Raw genomic sequence first — 23,618 nt, forward strand, 5'->3', positions numbered from 1 at the left:
GATAACTTCTTTTCTTTTACAGTTTGTCTCATTGTATAGAGAGCAGTTGGAAATAGATGTGCACACTGCTCGATCTGTTGCTTTTTTCCTCGTGGTACAGTGCAGTCTTTTGACAAAGAGTGTCGTTCTGTGCAATGCAGTCATTAAACTAATGGATTAATAGAGAGAAGTATCTAGCAGCACGTTGATAAAAAGGGCACAAAAAGAATTGTTGGAGAATTACTGCCCTTGCAAAGTTAAAATGCCTGCACTGAAAATGTCTTGTTCTTCCCCGCCTACACTCTGGTATAGGACCCAATTTTAAAAAACTGATATTTCTGTAAAACTTTGATTTGTAGACTTGCACTTCTGTCTGCACCACTTTATACGTTAGAGATCTAAATGCAGTGTTGAGGCATCCTTTCTTTTACAGCTGATATTGGTGATCCCGCTCAAGAGTTACAAAAGCAGAAAAAACCCCAAACCTTGCAGACATTTGCTTCCTCACTTGTTACATATTTACGTGTTTCTGCATGGTGAAAGATTTCCTCTTTTTTTTCTTAACTATTTTTTCAGTGTACCAGCCTGGATGTCGTCTCCCTGTGGTGAGTGCAGAATTTACAGCAGAAGAATTACAATTTTACACTGAAAAAGCACTTTTTCATCTGAACCATCATGCAAAATGCAGGATGAAAGTAGCTGAAGTTTTCTATCACATCATCTGCAGGACTTCTGGAAGATTCTTCTGAAACTTGGGGTGAGGTTTTTTAAAAATCCAAACAATTTAGCTGTAAAGTAGGAGCTGATATGAACTCTGAAGGTATAATTGTAGGGCTGAGAAGAAGATACTGTTTGTGGACTGAGCTCTGTGCTAAAATGTCTACAGGAGCAATTTCTTGTAAGAAAATTTCAATGCAATATTTGTTCAAATAACGAAAACAGTAACAACAGTAAGCCCAAATTTATTACCAAGATTAAACAGCAAACAAGTTGTTTGCTATTCAAAAATGAAACATGTATTATATTTTTGGGGTGTTTTTTTTTTTATAATCCATACCAAAGTACAGAAATATTTAACTTTGAAAAATGAGCTTTAGTATAAGTATTGAAAGTATGAATCACTAAGCAGCACAATATATATTTGGATTGCTTAGCTCCTGAGAAATAGCTGAAATATTTGCACTATATACAGTTAACGTTGTTGCCTTGTTCTTAGTGGTTTTGTTTTGCGTTCAGTAGTGGTATCCATTATCTTACATTTGGTGAATTAAATCCTTCCAGTTTATTTCCTTATTGCTATACCAATTTAGTGCAGTTAGTTGAAGTGTCATTAGGATACTTTCTCTGTGACTGCAGTCATAGTATTTCATATATAGAGCATCTTGCAAGGGATACCAGTACTTTCTCATATACATGAATCTTTTTCTCCTGCTTCAGGTTGTATGTATAACTAAAATTCATGCCAAAGACCTTGTTGTCTAAATGTGTATTAGATACAGTTCCTAATATTGCAGGTGTTTACATTCATGGCAATTTAAAATGCTGCTTATGAAAATTAATGGAATGCTTACTTTATAGCCTTAGGAATTTTGCCAGGGCACACAAACAATTTATTTTTCATTTGTTTGTAGTCAGACAAGTTTATAATTAAGACAGTAATGGGCATAAGCATTCTTGCAGCCTTTGCATCTCGTCTTTCTTGTTAACATCAAAGAGAAAATTTGTGGTAGAAAACATAGCAGTCAGTATTAAGTGTGAGAGAATCAACACCATGTGGAATTTTTTAATTTTTTCTGGTTTAAATCTGGTTATCCCCTGTCCTCCTATCTTCTGTATATCTGCAATCAAGGAAAAGCATACATACTCTTTTTTGTTATTAGTCCAAATGCTGTAGATACAAATGATAGCTATACACTGGTACCACATTCAGTGCACACCCCAGACCACCAGAGATATTAATGAAAATGTGCAAAGGCTTATATAACCATTACATCAGTGTCTTATTTCTAGAAATGTAAATTACCCTTTGCTGATGAATCCATTGCACTGATCTGTAGCCTGCATGGTCTAACTATGGATTAAATCAAGAACGTGATAAAGCTGAACAGGAATCCTTGCAGGCATAGGATGATATTACTTTGTTTTCCATTGGAAACATCTGTGTTCATGCATACATGTGTATAAAGTGTTTTGGATTTACCGTGTCTGAGGACAAAGCCCTATATGTGACGGACCTTTTAACTTAAGGGGTTGTGCATCTTTTATGTCAGTTCTGAGACAGATGAGAGAGATGAAATGTCAGTCCTGGGCGTCACTGGTGTGTAAGAAAAAAAAAAGACTTGCCAGCAACAGACTTTCTCCAAGGGCCCCTTGAGTCTATGATTTGATTCCTCCCAGAGACTGGTCCAAAATAACATATATTTGTTGGCTATGAAGCCCCTTTATCTCTGCAAAAACTAGAGACTGTGCATATCTACTGAAAGGTACTAGAGGGTTATGAGTTTCAAGGCCTTAAAATAATTAATATAGAGCAATGACTTTCATTGATGAAATGTTACCAGTTTGCTGATTTTTATTTTGGCTTATGTCTTGAATGATGTGCCAGTGGTGTTAGAAAGCTGAGATGTGGGTGTCCACATGTTTTACACTGAATTTAAACCATAAATATAGCACCATAAGAATCTTCTTATAAAAAAATCAGTCTGCTTAAGAGGTCATTGATCTTATTAATAAAATAGTTGTTATTGCTACCTCTAATGTACATAAGGCTAGTAATATATGTGTCTCTTTAGGACTAGAGCTCAGAATAAATTGCAAGATCAGAGACTAAATTACCATCTCCTAGAACTTGATCCTGACGTACTTTTAAGGAAGTGGTCTATTCCAAGAGCTCTAATGTATGAAGCCTTGTTAAGGTTAAAGTCTCTGCGGGTTAAAATTCATGTTTTGAGCAAGAAGCCCACCTAACAATAAGATTATGTAGTGTCCAAAGATATTGTCATGAATAGGTAACTAAAATAAATTTTGTAGTCAGAACATCTTCAATGTATACAATAAATACTAGCCTCTCTTTTTATTACTGTGTTGTTTCACAGTTTTCTCGGTAATAATATAGTATGTTTTGGAAAAACTAACTTTTGTGTCTTGAGCTAACATTCAATACTCTTCTTACTGTTTTCTCATTGTGTTCGTTCTCATTTAAGTATTCGTAGAAGGAATTTTTGAAACATACCTTAAAAGTCTTTTAATGCCTAATAAACCTTCCTCCAAATATGCATGCTCTGGATACTCTCGGAGGAGGGAAAACTGTTTTCCTGTGCTTCCCATGTACTGGATATGTACAGTCGACTTTTCAGCTGATGCTGCATTGCTCCAGATATAAATAGAAAGAGGAATCAGTAAATCTGGCCTTGTCTCACCTGTTTCATAGTAGGAAATGAGGCATTTTGAAGACAGATGCGAACACAGATTCAAAGTTTGCTTATTCTGATTTCTCGGTTTCTGGCCCAGTGAACATGGTCGTCTCAAATCTTCAAACCAACAGGAGCAACAGGCTGACCCCATGCTTGTTATTTCTTGGAAGTTAATTTACGTGTGTTCAGATGAAGAAAGAGGTTTGGTTTTGGGTTGGTTTTTGTTTGGCTTTGTTTGCTTGTTTAGTTATTTTTTAAATCAGCTGCAGTTTTCTTTGTAATTCCACAAGAAATTGAATCATTTGGATTTTTCCTACCAAAAGCTTTAGACCCACCTGTGAAAAGCAGATTCCATTGTACACAAGAGATCTTAATTCAGCTGGTAACAAATGAATACAGGAAGTGGATGGTGCAGTTGCTCCAATATTAAATTGCTCTTGCAGGCCTTTCAAGTCTGGATTTCTTTCCAGTCCACAGGAAATGACTGATAATCCTATTTTTTTTCAGAGAGGGATTGTTCTGGAATAGAAATAGTATGTAACATAAAGACTAAGACATATTCTCAAGTTAGTTAATTCATTGGAAAGGTATTGACTTTCTCCTTCCAGCTAAAATCATAGTCATAAAAAAGGGAAAGTTACCTGTATGAGAAGCTGCTTGCCTTGTATTTGCATTGTTATCAGTTCCTTAGAATACTACCATGCTTAAAATATTTGGGATGAACTTTCAGTGCTGAGCAATATTGTTCAGCCTTACTGTGATGGGGCAATTTCAGTCAAAACAGCATTTTCTGAGAAGGCGGCAGTCATACCATTTGGTTTTCTAAATTTTAAGGACTTTATGCTTTAACTGCAACCCGTTTCTGTTAAATCCTCTAATATAAATCTTTGTTTGTACACACAGTTGGCTGGTTGAACCTCCAGCTGAAAAGTGACTGTGAGATGGATGTACGCTCCTTATAATTGAAACCTTTTTCTGATAGGTACTAAAAAATGTCTGCAGGCTTAAGTAAATATGGTAGTGGTCTTCAGCGTGTAGCTCTTTTTCTCTGTACATAATTCCTGTGCGAGAGGTCCTGTAAGAAAAAGTGGCTCAGCTCTAGCTAACGAAGAAAGGAATTTTATTTGGAAGATTTAAGGAGCAAAATAAGCTTGCAAGGAATAGTGTAAAAAGGTAATTAAATTCCCTGGGTAACCAGGATAAAGGTAGAAAGACAGTAATGTTACTTTGGAGTATTTTGGGTAAGCCAATCTTTCTTTTACGTGGTCCCTATTTTCCATAAGTACTATATTTTTACAAGTTGCCAAACAGGTCACCAAATGTTTTCATGGTCTTTTAATATTACCTGAATACTTCCAATAACTTGCTTATATTGGTGATCAGTGAAACTGAATTTTTAAACAAACAATGATTAGCACATGCGACTTCTCATTGTTGGAAGCTACAAACCCAGCTAAAGCAAAAGCTGAGACAGACATCAAATGAGTTGATGATTCCTATGTTTAAAGCATTAGAAGCATTATTTCTCTGTAGGTGATGTGTAGGTTTCCCACAGTGATGATATGAGATAGATTATTTTTTCCCACCTACTTTAAAAACCTATTCTGGATGGAAGGGTTGTTTCTGTAAGTGCCGATGTCCTCTTCATGAGGTGTGGTCAGTGCGGGCTCCTGGATGCCCTGTGTCTAGCAGGTTGAAGTCGCAGGAGATGACCCACACTCCCATATTGCTTGGGACTGGAACCAGTGCCTGTTAAATTCACTGGGAAGAGGTGTGCTGCTTGTAACAAGAGAATTCAGGATGCCTGTGTCACATGCATAGATGTCTACGTTCTTGCTTTGGAAAATGCATCAGGAATTATTCTTTCTAATAAAAAGAAGTTTCTTCGTTTCACTGTCAGAAATAAGAATGGCCTAGTTATTAAAAACTGTTAAACATATGCAAGCAGAAAATCAAAATTCAACCTTATCCATGGGTTTTGTTAAAAATGTTGACATTGAAGGAAATAAAATGGTCATCATATACTCCAGATACATTATCCAGTGCTGAATTTTGAAGAGTCTTGGTGTTGAAGCTCTGTATTTTTAGTTACACCAGCAGCCTCATCTCTAAAGTTCAGAAGAGGATTAGCAATGTGTGGCTATTCCTGACAGATGCCACACTGGAGATCAAATTACTTGGGTGATTGCTAATAATGTTTTGTACCTGTCTGTGCAATTGGTGGCAAAACATTCTCAACCAACTAGTGCAAGCAGAACTGTATAAATCCAAAGCATAGAGTCATTTTTCTGTTTTGGCACCTAAAGCTCTTTCACAATGGACATCTATATTATTTCTGAATTAAACACATTGGTATTTCAGCTTGTTCCTTTTGGAACAGGTCTTGAAATAGCAGGATGGCAGATTGACTCCTGTTGCAATTTTTTAAAAATTATTTTTTAAATTCTCTCTGCTAAAAAAGCTAATTAAAACCTGGAAGTCAGTTTTCTCTTTCTGGCAGGTATCACAAATAATTAATGTCATAGTTTTTTATGTGTATGTGTTAGTGTATTTATTTCTTTACAGAGAGTGGTCAAAACTGTGGTAAAAGGAGGATGTGAAAAAAAAATGCCAGTATTTCATTTGAAATGTTAGTATGACATTGCTGTTGATCAGCGACAGACAAATCTGTTCATATAATTCTGTCTTTTTATTGTATCTGACATTATGTTACTTAGTCTTTGGGCTTCTGTGTGGTTTTGATACTTTCAGAGAAACGGGTTTGAGAAGCATGCCTTTTTTTAGTGAATTAAATGCATCTCAGAGAATCAATAAATGGATCTTAGAGGTGCCTGCTGTCTTCTCCCTTAAGAAGTAGCCACACTTTTCAATACAGTAATTCTGGACTTAGGTCTGTGGTGAGGAATGTCTCTGTTGTGTATTTGCCTTGCTGTGGGGTATGCTGGCTTGTATCTCACAGTGACTTCTACTCTGACTTGAGGTGTAGCATTGTACTAGTGCTAAACTGGGCACATCCACTTGAATGGACTGCACAGCTTTCCCTAACAGTGCAGTCTCTCATCTAATGATTCTTACGGCTCCCAGGGTTTCCTCCACCTTTGCTCACAGTAGTTTGGAGGCACAGTCAGTGACATGGCTGGGTGATGCAGCAGGTTTTCTTTTCCATCGAACAAGTCACAGGTATGAAACCGAATACCAGCATTGGTGTTGCTGCTGCAGAACAGATCCGGTGAGTTATAAAAGCTGATTTAAAACTCACTGTTGAATTTCAGCGCTTCCTAAAGGTCTAAAATAGCTCTCTCAGCCCCCCTGGCTGGGCAGCATGGATGTAGCACCCACATGGCCTGTAGCGCAGCCACGGAAACATGTGATTAGGAACCTCAGCTTTGCCCTCATGTACCGGTCGGTGCTCAGCACTGACACTTGGTTCTGACAATCTGGCCCATAATAACTGCTCAGAGGTTAGTCTTTAATTTTTCCTTTCCGTTGGACCTTGAATGAAGAAGAATCTTTATTTTCACGTGGGCTGAGAGGAGGGGTGTTAGAGGTGTGCTTCTAAGAAACCAGGTTTAGATGGTGGGTAAACCTCTATGGATTTTGAGGTGATTATCTCTCCTGTCTCATGTTCTTGAAGACTTTGCACAGCTCCCTGTGTGCTGCCTATCAGGGGACTGTAGCTGTTCTTGAGACTGATGGCAGAATAGCAGAAGGTGGTATGTTGAAGATATTGGGGCCCTTTTATCTCATATTCTTTGATAGAATCTAAACATGTGATATACAGAATATGGTTATTATATTTTGTTGTGTGTGGCTTTTTTTTAAATTAGGTTGTTGTGGGTTTTTTTGTTTTGTGTTTGTTTTTTGTTTTTTAAATTGGAGATAACTGTTTCTGCTATATGAAGGCTCCAGAGTCCACACTGTTGGTCAAAAGTAAATTTAAGGGCATGTTATTTCTTATATAAATGTAGAACTGCTGTGGTCACGGGCCCACAAACTGCTCTAAATTCATGGGCTCTTGCTGTACTACTGCTCTGACTACAAATACTGATTTTAGGATAACAGTATAAAGAAAGTTCAATGTGGCCTTTTCCCAATTTTAGATATGGTTTAGCAGCTAGAAATGAAATTAATCAATGCCATTTGACCACTCAGCTCTGTGTGGAAGAGCTTCACAAATCACAAGTGAGTCTAGGGCCACTAAGATGGTTGACATAATCAGAATGTACATCTATAAAACTGGTTTTGCACAACCTGGGTTCAAGCAATTACCTGGCCTTTCGCTCTTTTTTTCTTTAATTTCAGTTCTCCTGAGTATTATTAGACAATGAAATAGTGTGCCCACAAAATTGGGATTTAGTAAGCTGGACACAATAAATAATTATTTATAAATAAAAGCATGGAAGAATAAATAATTTTAAGTGCATATTAGATTTAATTGTAACAGCTGTGTGATATATTATTCTCAGGCTCCGGAATGAGGCACTGGGACTGATGTAAGTTGCTCTGAGTGTTCCCTGGAGTAAAAATTCTCGCTGTTTGGATTCTGTCATGAAATGGTTGGCATCCCAACAATCACGACAAGTGTATATGTTGGCAAGGAATTAAAAATGGTGATGTCTCTGAAGTTTTGCAGGAGGTTTACTGCCTGGGGATGGTAGACAGTTGTAGCTGTTACTAATGCCATTCTGTCATCTGTGTTGCAGCTAATTTTTAAAACAAAGCAAGACTGGTCACACATTCCACTTGGTAAAAGGAACTGCTGCATTTGGTTTTCTTTGAGCGTTCTCTGACACTGGCATTTCATTTTCATGTTCCCTCTTCTTTCTTTTTTAGTTGTTGTTTTGATAATAAATCTGACTAGAAGACCTCTCTGCCTTTAAACCACAGTGAGGGCTGCTTGATTTTTCAAGCATGACCCTCCTAAAATTTGTACCCTCAAGAGGAAATATGTGATTTTTCGTTTGTCTTTGATCCGCTCTCATCAATGCAATTTTACTTCTTCAAACAATTGAGCCTGCAGTTCATTATAGCGCGAGACCGGAACCCTTCTGTTACCTTATTTTTAGCAACCATTGCACTGAGCCTTAAAATCGCATTTGCAAAAAGAAAGGCCTGCACCAGTGCCTTATTTTAGCCCTTAAAATTTGCTGTCACACTTCCAAGAGAGGCACCGGAGGACTGAATTCCAGCACCTTTCTCTCCTGAGAGAAGAGCAGTTGGATGTGAGGCGTTGTTTGGTGGTGCGGCTTGATGATATTCCTCTATGGCTAAGTTGAATTAAGCATGTAGTAACCTCACAATACTATTTTGCTTCTCATCGTCTTTGTTTGCAGTATTTTCCCTTACTCTCCTAAAGTACATTCGACAACGCTTTTCCTTCTTTGAAGTGTAGCGTCATTTGGCTCCTGTACCTGACCCGAGGGTGCTGTGTCTGTTTTACAGTCCCGGTCCCTCCTGGGGGGTGGCTGTGTGTGACCCATTTTGAAGTGCTGGCTGTCATGTGAGTGTTAATGGCCACCTCCACCTAGGAGATCAGGGGCGGATGGTCGGAGAGGACTTTGATGCCGTGCCTCGGGCAGGAGCACCTGTGGTGGGGACTCTGCGGAGCTTCTCAACCCGAGGCAGCGAGACGCTCCGCACCTGTGAAGCGACTCAGCCCAGCAGAAAGGACTGCAGGGGAGCTCTGTTCCTGCGGGTTTTAGCATCTTCCCAGAGCAGAGCCTCTGCCTACTTCGCAGAGCTTATGTGCTTGATTAAAACATAATTTCCCTTCAGCTTATGGAGCTGAGAAGCTCTTAGAGGCACGAATTAATGGGGAGACAGGTTGTGTCTGCTACGGAGTCGAGGAGCTGCGCTGCAGAAGAGAAAAATCATTCTGCTAGGTGATTTGTTAGATTTAAGCGATGCTTCCAGAAATTTTTGAGCAAGAATGTTTATCTGCAGTTGGGACTGACTGACACCACTGCTGCTTCTTAAGAAACTCTCCATTAGAAATGTTGTAGTTTTCTTAAATGTAGTCATTAAGAGTCTAGGAAAAGAAACATAATATTTTACTTGGGGAGTAGTGAGGTGAGGAAGAATACTTCAGAATATTTGGAGGTGTCTGCCAAGCTTATCAGAACAACCTCCTGTCCCTGTGGCTGTGGCAACCCAACTTGAAGTTAGAAAGAAGAGCCTAGTTTTGCCAGTTTGAAAAACTGGATATTTTATTCTCGTTGCACCTGACTGAAATATCTGCGTTACTTGTAGTAAAGCTCTCCAAATACCTGTATTAAAGGTGGCTGAAAAAATGTGGAGCCCTCGTGTTATTTACCTAGTATACTGTGCATGGAAACACAGCATCAGGTGGGTTGAGAGACATCCACAGAGAGAAGAAAAAAATCTGATTAACAGCACCTAGAAATGGGCAGATGAATCCCCTGCAAGGAACTAGACCACTAGGAATGTAAAACTTCCAGGACAAGAAGATTTCATGCATATGTGGAAGAATTGTGTCTGTATACGAGTCTGACAAAGGCAATAAAAATGTCAAAATGTAGGTGCAACTTTTTTACGTCTTCACAGGACAAAATGAAAGATGAAATGATAGTGCCAGAAATGAACACAGAAACTCTGGAACAGCTGAGGAAAATATTTGAGGAATATATACACAAGGTATTCAGATACTTCTCTCTAAATCCCAAAAGCAAGAAGCAGGGAAGAGGATAGATGCTTGCATCGCGTTGCTGAGAATTCTGGCATGCACATGTACTTCAGAGACATAAAAGATCTCCTAATTAGACACAGGATCATTTGTGGGACATGTGATTTCAGTTTATAGCAGGAATTGCTGAGAAAAAGACATCTAACCCTAAAGGAATGAATCAAAGAATGAAAGCAGCTGAACTGTCCGTGGAAAGTAGCAAGATGATGGCCGCACTTGCAGTACATAAGCTACACTTGACATGAATCCAGGAAACGGGGCAGAGATGGGCTTATGAAGGATGCTGCTGCGGCAGTGTGTGGCTACTGCTGCGCTCTTCTGAACACATACTGGAAGGAACGTGGAAATCATTGTTACTGAGGTCTCAGTGCTGCACGCAGCTTCTTTGTGAAAAAGCAGCCATACTTAGAGTTACTGAGAAATTTCCAAGGTGTGTCAGGAAATATACAGCAAGGCTTGAGCAAATTCAATATCTCGTAGCACATGTCCACTGCAGAAGGTGGTCGCCACGTATGTTATCAGCTAGTGATTTTAACGTCCATCCATGCGCTCCGCTCGCCGCAGTGGGGATGCGGAGCCGGCCAGCAGCAATGGGAAGAAGAGGGCAGGACATGTGTGGCCGGGTCATGGGAATGGCAGTGGAATGGAGGCTGTGGGCAACGTATGAAAGCAAAGTAGCATTTAGGAGCTGGTAGAAGCAGAGTTGCAGGAGCATAATACAGCAGTGAGCAGCAGGATGGTGCAGTGTGCATCTGGCTGGTGCCACATGGGCTCTCCCATCCTCCACCAGAGGTAGAGGAGGCAGAAGGAAACCAAAAGGTAGCGTGACGGGGCTTTGGCAGGGGGAGAGCAATGTCTGTTTCATCAGAACAGGAAACAAAGAGCTGTTCTGGAGTGCAGCGTGTGTGAGGGAATATGAAATCCAACTGGTCCAAGTGGGCTGGTGGTGAAGGCCAGCCTTTAGGTGTCTGTGGGTTAGTAACCTCTAGTTAGTCACCAAAGGTTTGTGTGAAAAGCACAACAGCAGCTGTCAAAAGGAGAGTTGTAGTGACCCACCTGCAGTTCAGAGGAGAGAATTAGGAAGATAATGTTTGAAAGAGGCACCAGGAAGTTAACTGAGCATGACCTGAATGTTACCCCCATTTTTTTGTGTGTTTCTGTCCACCGTTCTCTAAAGAAAAGCCAATTATATTTTAGAAGAATGGGGGCCTCTCATGTTGTTATTCACCATGTGGTACATGAAACACTAACAGTAACTCAGAAATTGTGAGTTAACCTTGTCCTTTCATCACGTAGGAATGTCTCATCACTAGACTGGTGACTGCTCAAAGCTGCCTGGAAATGGTTGGGCCCCAGACAACTAAACTTTTATACATCAGTACAAAAGCGGTAAAGAAGATGAGAAGGAAAACTGATTGTCCCAACGGACGCAGCACAGTGGTTTGGGTAGTTCTGCTTAGAAAGTCACTTGTGGCTTTTATAATGAGGAACTTAAGGTTTGAATTTTCAGACTTATTAGCTGTACATTTGTTTGTTTTTTATTAACTTAATATACTATGCGTCACATTTTCTTTGGGGTATGGAGTCAAGTGATGGATTCATGCAGCTTAGCTCTAGATCCGTGGGCTTGCTTTTTTCATAAAACTTTGAAGAGACTTGGGTCTCAAATTTCCTGAATTATTTTATTTTATGCCTGTATATTTTTGGTACAGCAGCTAACGTTTTCTCTCCAGTTTCCTTTCTGAGAACATGTGCTTCTGGCTAACGTAGAAAGGTAACGTAGCTTTTGCTTGTTCTCTTTCTTGACTTGAGGGAATTAGAATTGCCTTCTTACATGAGCAGTCACAGTTAAACCTCTTCAGTCTACAGAAGAATCACTAGAAGTTTTTAAAAGTCTGAGGAAGATATGGTTGTTAAGCTAATACAGTGTACTTCATCTAGCTTCTGAAAGTCTTGCCTGTTAACAGTGATTAAATGTAATTGCATCAGTAAAAGTAGTGTGAAAAACAAACCAAACCAAACCCTGACTTTCATTAGAAACTGTCTATAGGAAACCCTGATTCCTTGAGTTAAAAAGTTTCACGTAACATTGCAGTTTTATTTTGAGTAGTGCTTTAAAGGTTTCTGAAACCCAGGAATAAGTAAAAAGGATAAATAAACCATAGCAGAATAAATACACAGTTCTGAAGTATTCTGCTAGGTTTCGTTATATATTTGCCATACATGTGGTTTATTCAAAAACAAAAACTGAGCATAAACCTGGAAAGTCAATGGCAAGATATTCAACCATCTTAAAGACCTGGCCGGATATTAAAGGTGTTTTCAAGAAGAAACAAATGAACAAACCACCAGCTATGAGCCAGATCAAACTTTCATTGAGTGGAATGGAAGGACTCCCAGTAATTTCAGTTAAAGCTATTGTATTAATTTTTTTTTTAATGGCTACTCTTCAATTTGGAAGCAAATCTATTCGAGATTTTAAGAGCTGAAAAACAAAGTTGCTAAACTTTTATGTTCGTATATTTAAAATCTGAGCTGTGTCGTGTCCTTAACTCTCCACAATATTTATAGCGATTGTAAAATTTCTCCAAGTTATGTGATGTGAAAAAGCTCTTCCTAGACAGTAAGATGCTAACAAATTAAGCAGTTTTGGTGTAATGTAGAATGCTACGTACTGTTCTGTGTCCTCGGAGCTGAACTGGATAATTGCAGATTTGGTTTTATTCTGTAGATTATGAGAAATGATGTAGACTGAAAGAGAACTGTAAAACCTGCTTCACTGAAATACTGAAAATGATAAAATAACCTAATTCTTACACAGCTTTGTCACTGCCAATGTTAAATATGACTGCAAGTCTTTATTGCAAGAGCCTCAGTTACTACTGAGATGAAAGTGTAACAGTGAGCCCTGTTGGCTTAGAGAAATCATATACTCCAAATGTGTTCCAGTGCAATAATAATATATTTTTTGTGGGTATGCAGGAGAAGTGATAATTCTGAAGCAGGGAATGCTATTGATAATGGTTCTACTGGGAAACACAGTTAAAACATATTTACCCATTCCCCTAAACCAGCAAAGTTTAAGTCCAGATCTTGAGGTGGCCTGTGGTGAGGCGCTGAACTAAACATAACATTTATGTGTCTGCTCCACATGTAGGTGCTTTCAACTTTTAAGTTTTTAAAGATATTAAAACCATGAAAATGTGTTTATATTTAGGGCATTTAATGAAATCTTCAAAGAATTTAGGTGTGTAGAGGCAGAGGCAAGGTAGATATGCACTATACAAAACAAAGATAGGGTGGATGATGAAAAATGAGTCCCTTGTGAATTTTGTATTCCTAGTGTGCTTACTCTTTGCCTTTTGTTTTGATATCCCAATGTGGAAAAACATTTTTATAATCTGTTTGGCATTTTTGGCCCCCATGTGACTTTGATTCATGAGTTGAAATCTTGTTTCCATGGAAATCAGCTACATTGTTGATCAGCTTTGAATTTCTCCCACAAATTAAGGCGACTGGGGGTACCATCCAGGCTGATTCTGTCCATAATGTTGGCCAAAGTAATTTCTGTTTTATCCTCTGCGAATGGGAGCTGTATGACAGTGATTATTTCAAGCAAGAATCCCACATGTAACTGCAACAAATTCTCTTGTATCAAGAGAAATTTACCCGAAATGAGGGAGGAAAAAAATAGTGTGACATGTACACATGTGCTTGGCACCCTGGCATCATACGCTCAAAAAACCCACAGGGGCGGCTGCAGTCATTGTCACAATTACCTTTTCAGTTTCTACAACCAACCTGCCTCATTTTTAGTGAGGCTGAGTTGCAGTTGTATAACCTTCATTTATAGCCTGTTTCCCTTCCAGGTACTGCCAGGGTATTTGACAGACATGCTTAATTTGAAAGGGACTAGGTGTCATCTACATAAATGCCTGCTGGACATAAACCTTCCTTGTTATGTTCCAACCGTTCTGAGAAGGAGGAAAAGCAGAATGTGACCGAGACTTGTTGAGGAGAATAGCAGATGTATTTTCTAGAAGAGGAAAAGCAAGTCAGCAACTCTAAGATAGCTAGAGGACAAGGAAGTGTCCGCAGTGTCTACTGGTGACCAGTGTGTGAAAGCGGATAGATAATAGCTGATAGATGGATCACATAACACCTGACTGTCACAAGTTCTCGGGAGGATACCAGGGTAATCATAACAGAGCACTGTGATCTCCCCACATCTCTGCTTTGATCAGCTTGGGCGAATAGAGCTGCTCTGTTCAGATACTTGAACCTGACAGCATTCTCAGTAATTTCGTCTAAAAGTGGAAGTTCAGTTTGTGGGCAGTTATGTCCAGTTGTCAGCATCGAGTGACTTCTTGTGCGACAGCTGTCAACAACTTATTCGGCAGGAGCCAGCAGATCTGCCCCTGCTCTGTACTATTGCTGCTAGTAATGGGTGTAGTTTTTCTTTCAGAAAAAGCTTGCTTTCAGAACAGCTGAAATGAAAATAAATACTTTGATATTTTAGAAAGTTTTTTAAAAAAAAAAAAACAAAACAGCGTTTGATATATAGCTTGGGGAGAGGGGCTTAACCTAAACTTATTTTAATTGGAATAGTAAGGAGAAGGGAAGCTCAAAATGCCAGCTCAGTTGTTTCCTTAGCCCTAACTCATAACTCAAAGAAACGGATGCAGTGGGAATTGGCTACTGTGGGGAGGGTGGGACAAAAATATGATTGTTTGCTGCTTTGGAAGTGTTTGTTTGTCAGGCATTTGGGTGGGAGGGTAGCAGTGAAAACAGACCCTTCCCCGCACTGGAAATGCCTGGTGCTGCACTTCAGCAATATTCAGATTCTGAGTGTATTTCTGGCTTTCCTAATCTTTGATCCTGCCATTGAATCCGCGGGGGTGCAAAAATCCACCCACACAGATCCGATTTCAAAATCCTGGCCTTAATTATTTATGGTTTGGTTTGGACAAATTACTGTTCTCTGTGCAATAACCACAGTTATTACCAGAAATATAGAACTGTCTAAAGCATACATATATACATTATATATGTATGTACGTCTTTTTTAAGATGTTGCCTTTATTAATGTTGTTTCGAGGCTTAACTGAAATTCTCATTACTCAGCCTTGCCCTGTGCTGCTTTGCAGCTGACCACACTGGCCTGGATCCATAGCAATTAATTTTCAGAAAAAGCAGCTCATAGTGTTTATAACCTAAAAGCAGCCCTAGGACTAAAAGAAGAACATTTAGCTTTATACACCTTGCAACAAGATCCTAGTGTTTTGTTAAACTGCAAATGGACTGTGCTCGTTTTTCTGCACAAAACAGGCCCCTTTTTCTTTAATGTCCCTGGGCCCTCTTCAGAAGACTAATCCATCTCAAGTTATATCCTTTTCATCTGGATATAAATAGAAGGTGGATCCCTTATGAAAAACAAAACAAAACAACTTTTGACCAAAGACAGTAAATTTCATGAAACAAAAGTAAAATCAGAATTTTACAGCAAGGTCAGACATGGCAGTGCCATTACAAAGCCTGGAAATGCCAGCCAGGACCATTCTTTAATTCGAGCAAGCCAGCCTGGTGACATTTATGTGTTTCCCAAAGTCATTTTTTTTCCTTCCTTTTGCCTTTTTCCCGAATTTTTAATAATAAATTAATGCCGATATATAATTTAATAATAAATTAATGCTGATATATTCATGATGCTTATGAATAGGTTCCCAGCACTTAAGTGTTGCTGCAAATTAGGATCCTTGTTTTCCCTTTTGTCTCTTAATAGACTCAAGTTGAAGAAACATACTCTCTTCAAGTGTTCATAGGTAGGGTAGGGCAAGCCAGGCAATTTCAGCTGTCATGTGTTCTCAGTTGTAAGTCAACTGAAAAATAGCAGAAGCTTTCAGGTAATTCCTGTGCCTGCTTAGAATTGCGTAAACCCCATTTTTAGTTGAAGTTAGAAACCTGTGCTCCTGTTTCCGATGAGGTGCCGTTAAAACCCATTCCTGAATTCCCAACCGGCTCGTCAGGTTTGAGATTGGCAACCAAACCTGGTAACAGCCGGACGTGTTTTTCTCTTCATCGGATCTCAGTTGTCCTCCTAGAAGGTGGGGTAAGAAGACTTTGCCATAGCTCCCACATGCTTCTCCAGCCAGGGAAGCTGAGCTCATGCCTAAAGCAGAGGGCTTGGGCCAGGCTTTGCGCTGGGCCGTGGCCTCACTGGGCAGCCTCAGTCAGTCACTCTGTACCTTCCCGTCACCATCACGTAACACACCGCTGCCTCCTGAAAGGTCTCTTTGTTCGTGTTCATTGAGCACGCAAGCGTTTCAGGTGGTGGAAGACGATAGAAATATAAAATATCGTTCCTACATGTTCTTTGCTGCCCACAGTGCATTGAGAAATCACGTGCAAGGTGGATGTTCGCGTTTTATCTAATGAGATAGGAGCACTAGTTTTGATTTTCATCGAGTTAACATATGCTTTATGATCTGAGATTTCAGTGCAGTGTGTTGTGGATGTGGATTGCAATTCTGGTCTCGATGCCCAAAGCAGTTGCTATATTTGTTTTGCACGTGTTGTTATTGAGAAAAAAACAAATGGCAATAAAAGTATTCTAGAATAGAAAAAAAATTTCCTGGTAAAAATCATGTTTGTACAAGTAACCTATCTGAAAATTATTGAACCTCACAAAGTGCTGTATCTTTGTCTCCTAGAAAATAGTACACCTGCCTTTCAATAACTATTTATAATTTTAAAAAATAGAATAGCATTAGTATTTTGCCAGGTTATTAAATAATGGAAAATACTTTTTCTGGTTTGGTACAGTTGGTTTGTGTTTTCAAGTCATGGTTGTGTTTAGTGCTTCTTTAAAAATAATTTCTCAAGCTTTCAGAATTGCCTGTTCCAGAGCTTTCGTTCTTTGTTGCAGCCTGTGTTGGAACTAACTGTTTTCTAAGCCTTAAATAAACCTCTTGAAGGGACAGTTTTCTTTTGATAGAAAGTAATAGTAAGCTAAAGCAGAGGGTCTATTTAAGGCCTTTAAAGCCAGTTACACAGTGGGGAAGAATTTTGCCCATAATATATGTGTACAATATTTTTTTCCCTATGGAATTACCAGATTCTATCATGGATTGCATGGATATTACGCAACTTTTGGGGGCTTTTTGGTTTTTTTTAAGATTGTGAGCCAAAGTTTAAAAATTACTGGTAATTCTAGAAATGTCAACGTTGAGGAACCAAACTGGAGACCTTGCCAATACCCCTTCCAAAAGGTTCAAAGCGTTCAGCTCTGCGCAGGAGATTCACCTGTAACGTGTCTCAGGTTGGGATAGAGAAGTCCAAACTTGTCGTATTTCAGCATTTGACCTACTTTAAAGAAAGCACTGTAAATATATACTTGTTCCTTAATACATAAGTGATGTCTTCTATACGTAATAGTTTCCCACAGTAAAAAATTGTCTGCACATATTTCTATAAGGGAACCATGGGGAATGTTATACAAACAAAAAATGTGTTTCGTCTTTCAAGCTACAAGTAGATTATGGCTTTTTCAAAATCTGCAGATTTTCTCTGTAAATTAATCTCGCACTATCTTTTGTTGGTGTCTTTCAAATTCTATCGGCTTCCAGCTAGAGAGCTAATGATAAGGCATCGGAATTGCACCCTTTTAAAAGAACAAAAGCAGGGTACACATCAGTAATAACAGTGTAATGACACCAAATCTGTGCATGTATGGTTTAGTATTCTTTACCTAAATGCTTGTTCGTTGGCGTGTAGACAATTTCTTTGACGCTTTATCTCCATATTACATTTTGCCACACCAGTCTGGCATCATTAGACGTCCACCCGCAAGCATTTTAAAGATTTTTCCACACAGCCATAAAATTGCACCTTCCTCGCTGAATATAAAATCAAGTACACCTGTAAAAACAAAGCACTGGAATAGTATTGCATCTCTTCCTGGATGTTTGACTGCATTGCAGCAGGGCTGTGGTGGTTTGCCTTCACAGACTCAGTAAAATTAAAGGTCGTGTCCGAATGTTATGTCTTCCTGTTTAAAATGAATAGCTTGTAAATGTTTATCTCAACTAGAAGTGAGAACGTGGTCTACATTTGTGCTTTCCAATTCCCATTTTGAGAAACTGTGCAGCAAAACAGCTGCGTATCCTTTCATGTCCTTCTCTGCTGTTAAACATTTACATCTTTGATTTTAGTTCTTTGCCAGGTTTCTCCCTCCGTGCATTTGGATTTCTGGTTGAAGCTTGCAGTGCTGCTGTCTAGATTTATAGTGGGTTACATTGTTTTCTGCAGAAGAGAGTGAGAGAAAGAAAGAAATCCAGTGCAGCAGTACTGAGAATTCATGTACAGCGTCATACAGTATATAGTTTCTTTGTGTTCTGCCAGTATGTATTTCAGTTTAAAACGTCTTGAGGCTGGTTGGGACTATTTCTATAGAGAGAGGACCAAAGTATACAGCATATTGGCTTCCATTTTGCTGGTTTTGGACAGTCAGGGCTGCTTTCCATTTCCTACAATGTTCCAATATAACTAAATCACATAGACTCCGTAATGGAGGCTTCTGAGACCTGGGGCTTCTGTAAAATGTGGAAGAGCAAAAGTAGTATTTATACAGTATAATATTTTGATTTGCTAATGAGCTGTGAGGTGGGTGTTATCATGAACTACTGTGCAGCAAGAAAGGTTCCTAAAACATGCATCAACTTACTCCATCTCCGAATCGCTGCAGATAACACAGTGTTTAGTTTCTAATTAGACTTGCGTTGTGCTAATTCTCTTGAGTAGTGTGATTGACATTCTGCGTTTTAGTGGCAAGTACCAGAGCAGCTGACTTCAGGATGAAGCCAGAATCCAGCTGCTGAGGAAAGCAAGCTGTTCCCAGAAACTGATTTGCAAGATTAACACACACTGATTGGGATGGCCTCATTTGGAGGGGGAAGGAGGAAATAAGGCGCATAGCCTTGCATTAGGCTAATGATATTCTAGTCCTAAAAGGATTAAGAGATAAATGTTTACCTGAAAAAAATATACTATGTGTAATAGTTCACAATTTTTTTATTTAGTTTGCTTAGTCTTTTGCACTATTTCTTAGGAGAGAATGAACATTCTTCTTCTTCCATGTCTCAGTCCCCTGTGTTTAAAATACACGTGGTTTGTCCTAAGTCCTGTTTTCTATACATGTGAGTAATAAGTGGAACCTTCAAGGCAAAATCTTGTCAACTATTTCTTGATTGGAACATACCAGAGCAGTATAGGCACTTTATGTGGCTAACATTACTTCTGAGTAATTTTTGCTAGCCTGTTTTCTTTGTGGCCATCTCAAGTCAGTATTTTTGGTAGCGCAGTTCCACTGTGGAAATAAAAATAGCAATACGGATTTGATACCAGCAGTCTCATTGAACTAGATTGGGTTATTATAAGGTACACCTTCTAATTTGAACTCTCCAGTCAGGTTCAAATCCCTTTGGTCAGATTGTAAATGTTAAGAAGTTTGGCTTTTTCAAATCATGGTCATCATTGCAGTCAGGATTAATAGAGACTGTGCTTGTGGCTCTTGGATGTTATTCCTGTAGCGTTTGAGTTTTTTGCAGCCTTTGAAGCCGTACTTGTTTCAACCACTGAAAGTACCTGTGAGGTAGAGCAGCGCTATTATTCCACTTTATGGACTGGAGACAAATGGTAAGGGGTGGTGTTTTCTCAGGATGATCAAGCTGTGGCTTGCTGCAAATCCCATCTGCCCTCTCTGCGTGCAGCGTGGGAGGCCCTTCCTGGAACAAGCTCCTCAGGTGATTTATCTGCGTGAGGTTGCCGGTAGAGAATGACTGGAAAGGCAGATGGGACACATGATGGCAGACTTGAACTGGTTGCATTTGGCAGAGGACCGATCCATGGAGTATGATATAGTCACTTTATGGGTCAGAATTTCTGTTTATGTGGCATTCCTTGTGGATTTCATCCCCCAGGCTAGTATGAATATCAGTGGCACTGTGCAGCTGTTAGATTTTCAGAATTGCTAGGTGTGCACTAGAGGCTGCAAAGGGTGTGTTTGAACAATTCATGAAACAAATAAAGGTATTCGCTTTTGCCTGTGTGCTTCAGCCTGCTGATAATACTGTTTTGCAAGCTATGTAAACAAAGGTCTGATTTTGCTTTATCAGTTGGTGTTGTAGTGAATTAAAGTAGACTTGAAAGCTTCAACAATATCTCAGGTAATAAAATTTCATCATGAACTAAGAATGATAAAATTTGTCATCTGCTCGGTGGTATAAGGTAACCCAGACCTCCCATTCACTTCCCCTCTGAACTCCTTTCTTTTTTGTCTCTCTCAGAAAATGCAAAAAGAAGGCGCTGTACCCTGTGAGAGCACCAGGAAACTTGGAAAAAAATCGTGTGACATAAACACTCACTTGACCCAACTATGGTCAACTTGTTTTAACTATATGAAATTGCAACTGCTCACACTTTATTATACTGAGTAAAGACCTTCTGCTTCTTTCTTTGAAGATGAAACTTGTCTTGGACTTCACTAGCAGAGGAATCAGGCTCGCTGCAGATCCATGTTGTAGATTAGGTCATTTGCTTATATTTCAGTTACGGTGTTTTTTCCAGTTGCTCTTCCACCGCTGTTCTGCTAAAGTGGTGCAGCTGGCTGGCAGGCTGTAGACATTGAAAGGGCTTGGGCATTAAAAATAGAAGCTTTGGGCCCTTTTTCACAGTCAAACAAATTTTTATATCCTGAGTGCAGTATTTTATGTTGCCCAAGGAAAAGGATATTGTTTGCTGCACTTTAAAATAGTACAAAAGCCTTTCCAACTCTCCGTGAAGCCAGTGGCAAAATTCCATTTGCTTTCAGTGGGAATTTGCAGAACACCCATGATGCAATTTCTGTCAGAGCAGAAGAAAGCTGTGAGTCCCTAGTACCATGCAAATGTAAAATGCATACATTCCCTTTTGGTTTTAGTATAACTAATTCTTTGATTAGTTTCTTCAGAGGACAGAGAAGTGGTTGGTCACAGAAAACAGCTGTAACAAGGATTGCTGAAACACCCCTGTTCCTCCAGACAGTTGAAAGGATGGCCCATGAAACAAGAATTTGCTGTCTGTAGAAAAGTAGCCTAATGTCTGCATAGGACATTGCAGTTTAAACATTGTCCTGCCTGTTCAGCAAGACATTAATGCAAAAGGAAAGCAACTGTGAACGTTAGGAAGAAGCGATCACATCGTGTCTCTTCTAGTTACCACCACGTCTTAAAATAGAAGGACAATGAAACTTAAATTTTACATGTAGAGATATATGATCCCTATCAACTTGGTGCCATATAATTTTGCACATTTCAGGGAGATACTGCTCTGGTTTTGCAGGAGTCCTATAAACCTGTTACTCTGGCACCTTCATGTCATCCAGAGAAAGACATGAAGTGTGACTGCATTCCTACCTGTCAGTATTTTGAGTTTGTATTAGAGCATAGGGAAGGAAGGTCCACCTTCTTTTCCTGGATGTTTCCTTCAGTTTGGAATGTGAAGTGTCAGCTACTGTGTAATAATCACCGATAGATCTCTAAATCTAAATATTTGCATTAATGTACTAAAGTATCCTGAATAAGTCTTATGCAAAGCAGAGTTTGAAATGTACAAACTTCAAGGAGAACACCTCTCTCTTTAAAGTGAATTTTCCCTTGGCAGATGTTGGGCTGCCCCAGCAGCTGTTCTTTGTGCACCTCACTGTGCACGAGCAGCTCTGTAAAGGGGAGCCCAACAGCGAACCTTCAGCATTGCTGTGGCTTGTGTGAAGGGAAAAGTGTGTAGATGAATGTGCCTTCCAGATACCCACATCCGCAGCATGTCAGGAAAAAGAAATTCCTCATGTTCTCGCCATGTGAGATCAGCCTTAAAATTCTCCAGAACAATGAGGCTTCTCTGCAGCTGTGAAGAGCCCCAGGGCCTTGTCAGGCATTCTTGCACTTCTCAGCTTATTCTGGTGCACCTTGATAGAGATAAGACTAATTATTAGATCCTCAGCTTTAGACTCCCTGCAGTTACTCAGTGCACAGATTCATCTTTATCTATGCTTTTCCACTCTAGCCTTACGTTTACTTTAGTGAGAATATATACTTGCTGCTAATGACAGAATTTGGCTACCAGGAAAGGATGTGGTTTTGAACTTCTTGGGATGTTAATGATGTGTAAATCTTTCTGTTCTTTTCCATATAGTGGTCACTCCATCACTTTTCACAATATGCCTTGCCTTAAGATGGGAAAATAATAAGTAATTTTGGGTGGTCAACTTCAGGAATCTTCAAAGGGACCCAATATCTTCAGAAATTGCTGTTAGGGAAGATTGCATCTTCTAAAATCACATTGCCCAAAGTTTCAGGCTTGCACCAATATTCATGAGAGATCTGATGTCAGTGATATTTAATGAAAGAATGCCTTTATGGAACGCACTTTACATGCACGGTAGATGCCTTTTAGAACCCACTAGAAATTTACATGTGGACTATGATGTTACCAGAAAGGCAGAACTCAGCAAGCAGAAACGTTGAAAACTGGGAACTAATGTATCAGTCTTCTGCTACTGGAACTGGATTGGAATTAGACCTATATGCTGCTGTGTGACCTTTGGCAACGAACACATCAGTCTACCATGTCCTGTCACCAATATCTAATGATAAGGAAAGGTAGAGACCTGAAGAAGGAGGGGGTAGTGGAGATTTGGACTTGTGACTGTTACAGGCCCATGGTAGTGTGCAACTGGTGGAGCTGCTTATATTTGGTGACCACTGACTTTCATCCAGCTGGTTGTTGAAGGCAGAAGCAGCTAACTATTGTACACATAATCACAGCATGTTAGGGATTGGAAGGGGTCTCGAAAGATCATCTAGTCCAATCCCCCTGCCAGAGCAGGAACACCTGGATGAGGTTGCACAGGAATGTGTCCAGGTGGGTTTTGAATGTCTCCAGAGAAGGAGACTCCACAACCTCCCTGGGCAGCCTATTCCAGTGCTCTGGCACCCTTACTGTGAAGAACTTCACTCTCAAATTTAAGTGGAACCTCTTGTGTTCCAGTCTAAACCCATTACCCCTTGTCCTACTGTTGTTTGTCACCGAGAAGAGCCTGGCTCCATCCTCGTGACACTCACCCTTCATATATTTCTAAACATTAATAAGGTCACCCCTCAGTCTCCTCCAAACTAAAGAGACCCAACTGCTACTATTACACAACTACTAATTGTAATTTAGAATGTGTTTTTAAACATGCATTCACTTGCGGCAGATAGGAGAGTAAGGAGTGTTAAAACTCAGATTATACCAATTGCTATTTTTTAAGGTAAATGCGAACCTTAAATTGAGACAGCATGTAAGCAATGGCAGCTGGTGTAGCCGTCTAGAAGCAGTTATGATGCATAGGTGGTGACTGGCCTAGCCAGGTGGCCTTCAGTGAGAGAATGTTCCAGGCCTGCACCAGGTACGTCTGCTGTGTACTCCATACCACAGGCTAGCAGGATTTG

At 39.7% G+C, this 23,618-nt stretch overlaps 1 protein-coding gene across 16 annotated transcripts in view; it reads left to right on the forward strand.

Annotated features, from left to right (window-relative positions):
• The window catches only part of LOC110364013 (uncharacterized), a 272,131-nt gene that overhangs the window by 189,150 nt on the left and 59,363 nt on the right, over nt 1-23,618 (forward strand). For 13 of the 16 annotated variants that reach the window (XR_010466785.1, XR_010466788.1, XR_010466786.1 and 10 more), the window contains one exon: nt 556-736. The exons of the other annotated variants lie outside the window; for them this stretch is intronic. Coding sequence is in view for 6 of the 13 variants with exons in the window: in XM_065033532.1 (XP_064889604.1) it covers nt 556-628 (73 nt within the window). In the remaining 7 variants the exon portion in view is untranslated. The remainder of the gene's footprint in view (nt 1-555; nt 737-23,618) is intronic. 16 annotated transcript variants of the gene reach the window in all.

This window comes from Columba livia, chromosome 1 (genome assembly GCF_036013475.1).
Source record: "Columba livia isolate bColLiv1 breed racing homer chromosome 1, bColLiv1.pat.W.v2, whole genome shotgun sequence".
Classification (NCBI taxonomy): domain Eukaryota; kingdom Metazoa; phylum Chordata; class Aves; order Columbiformes; family Columbidae; genus Columba; species Columba livia.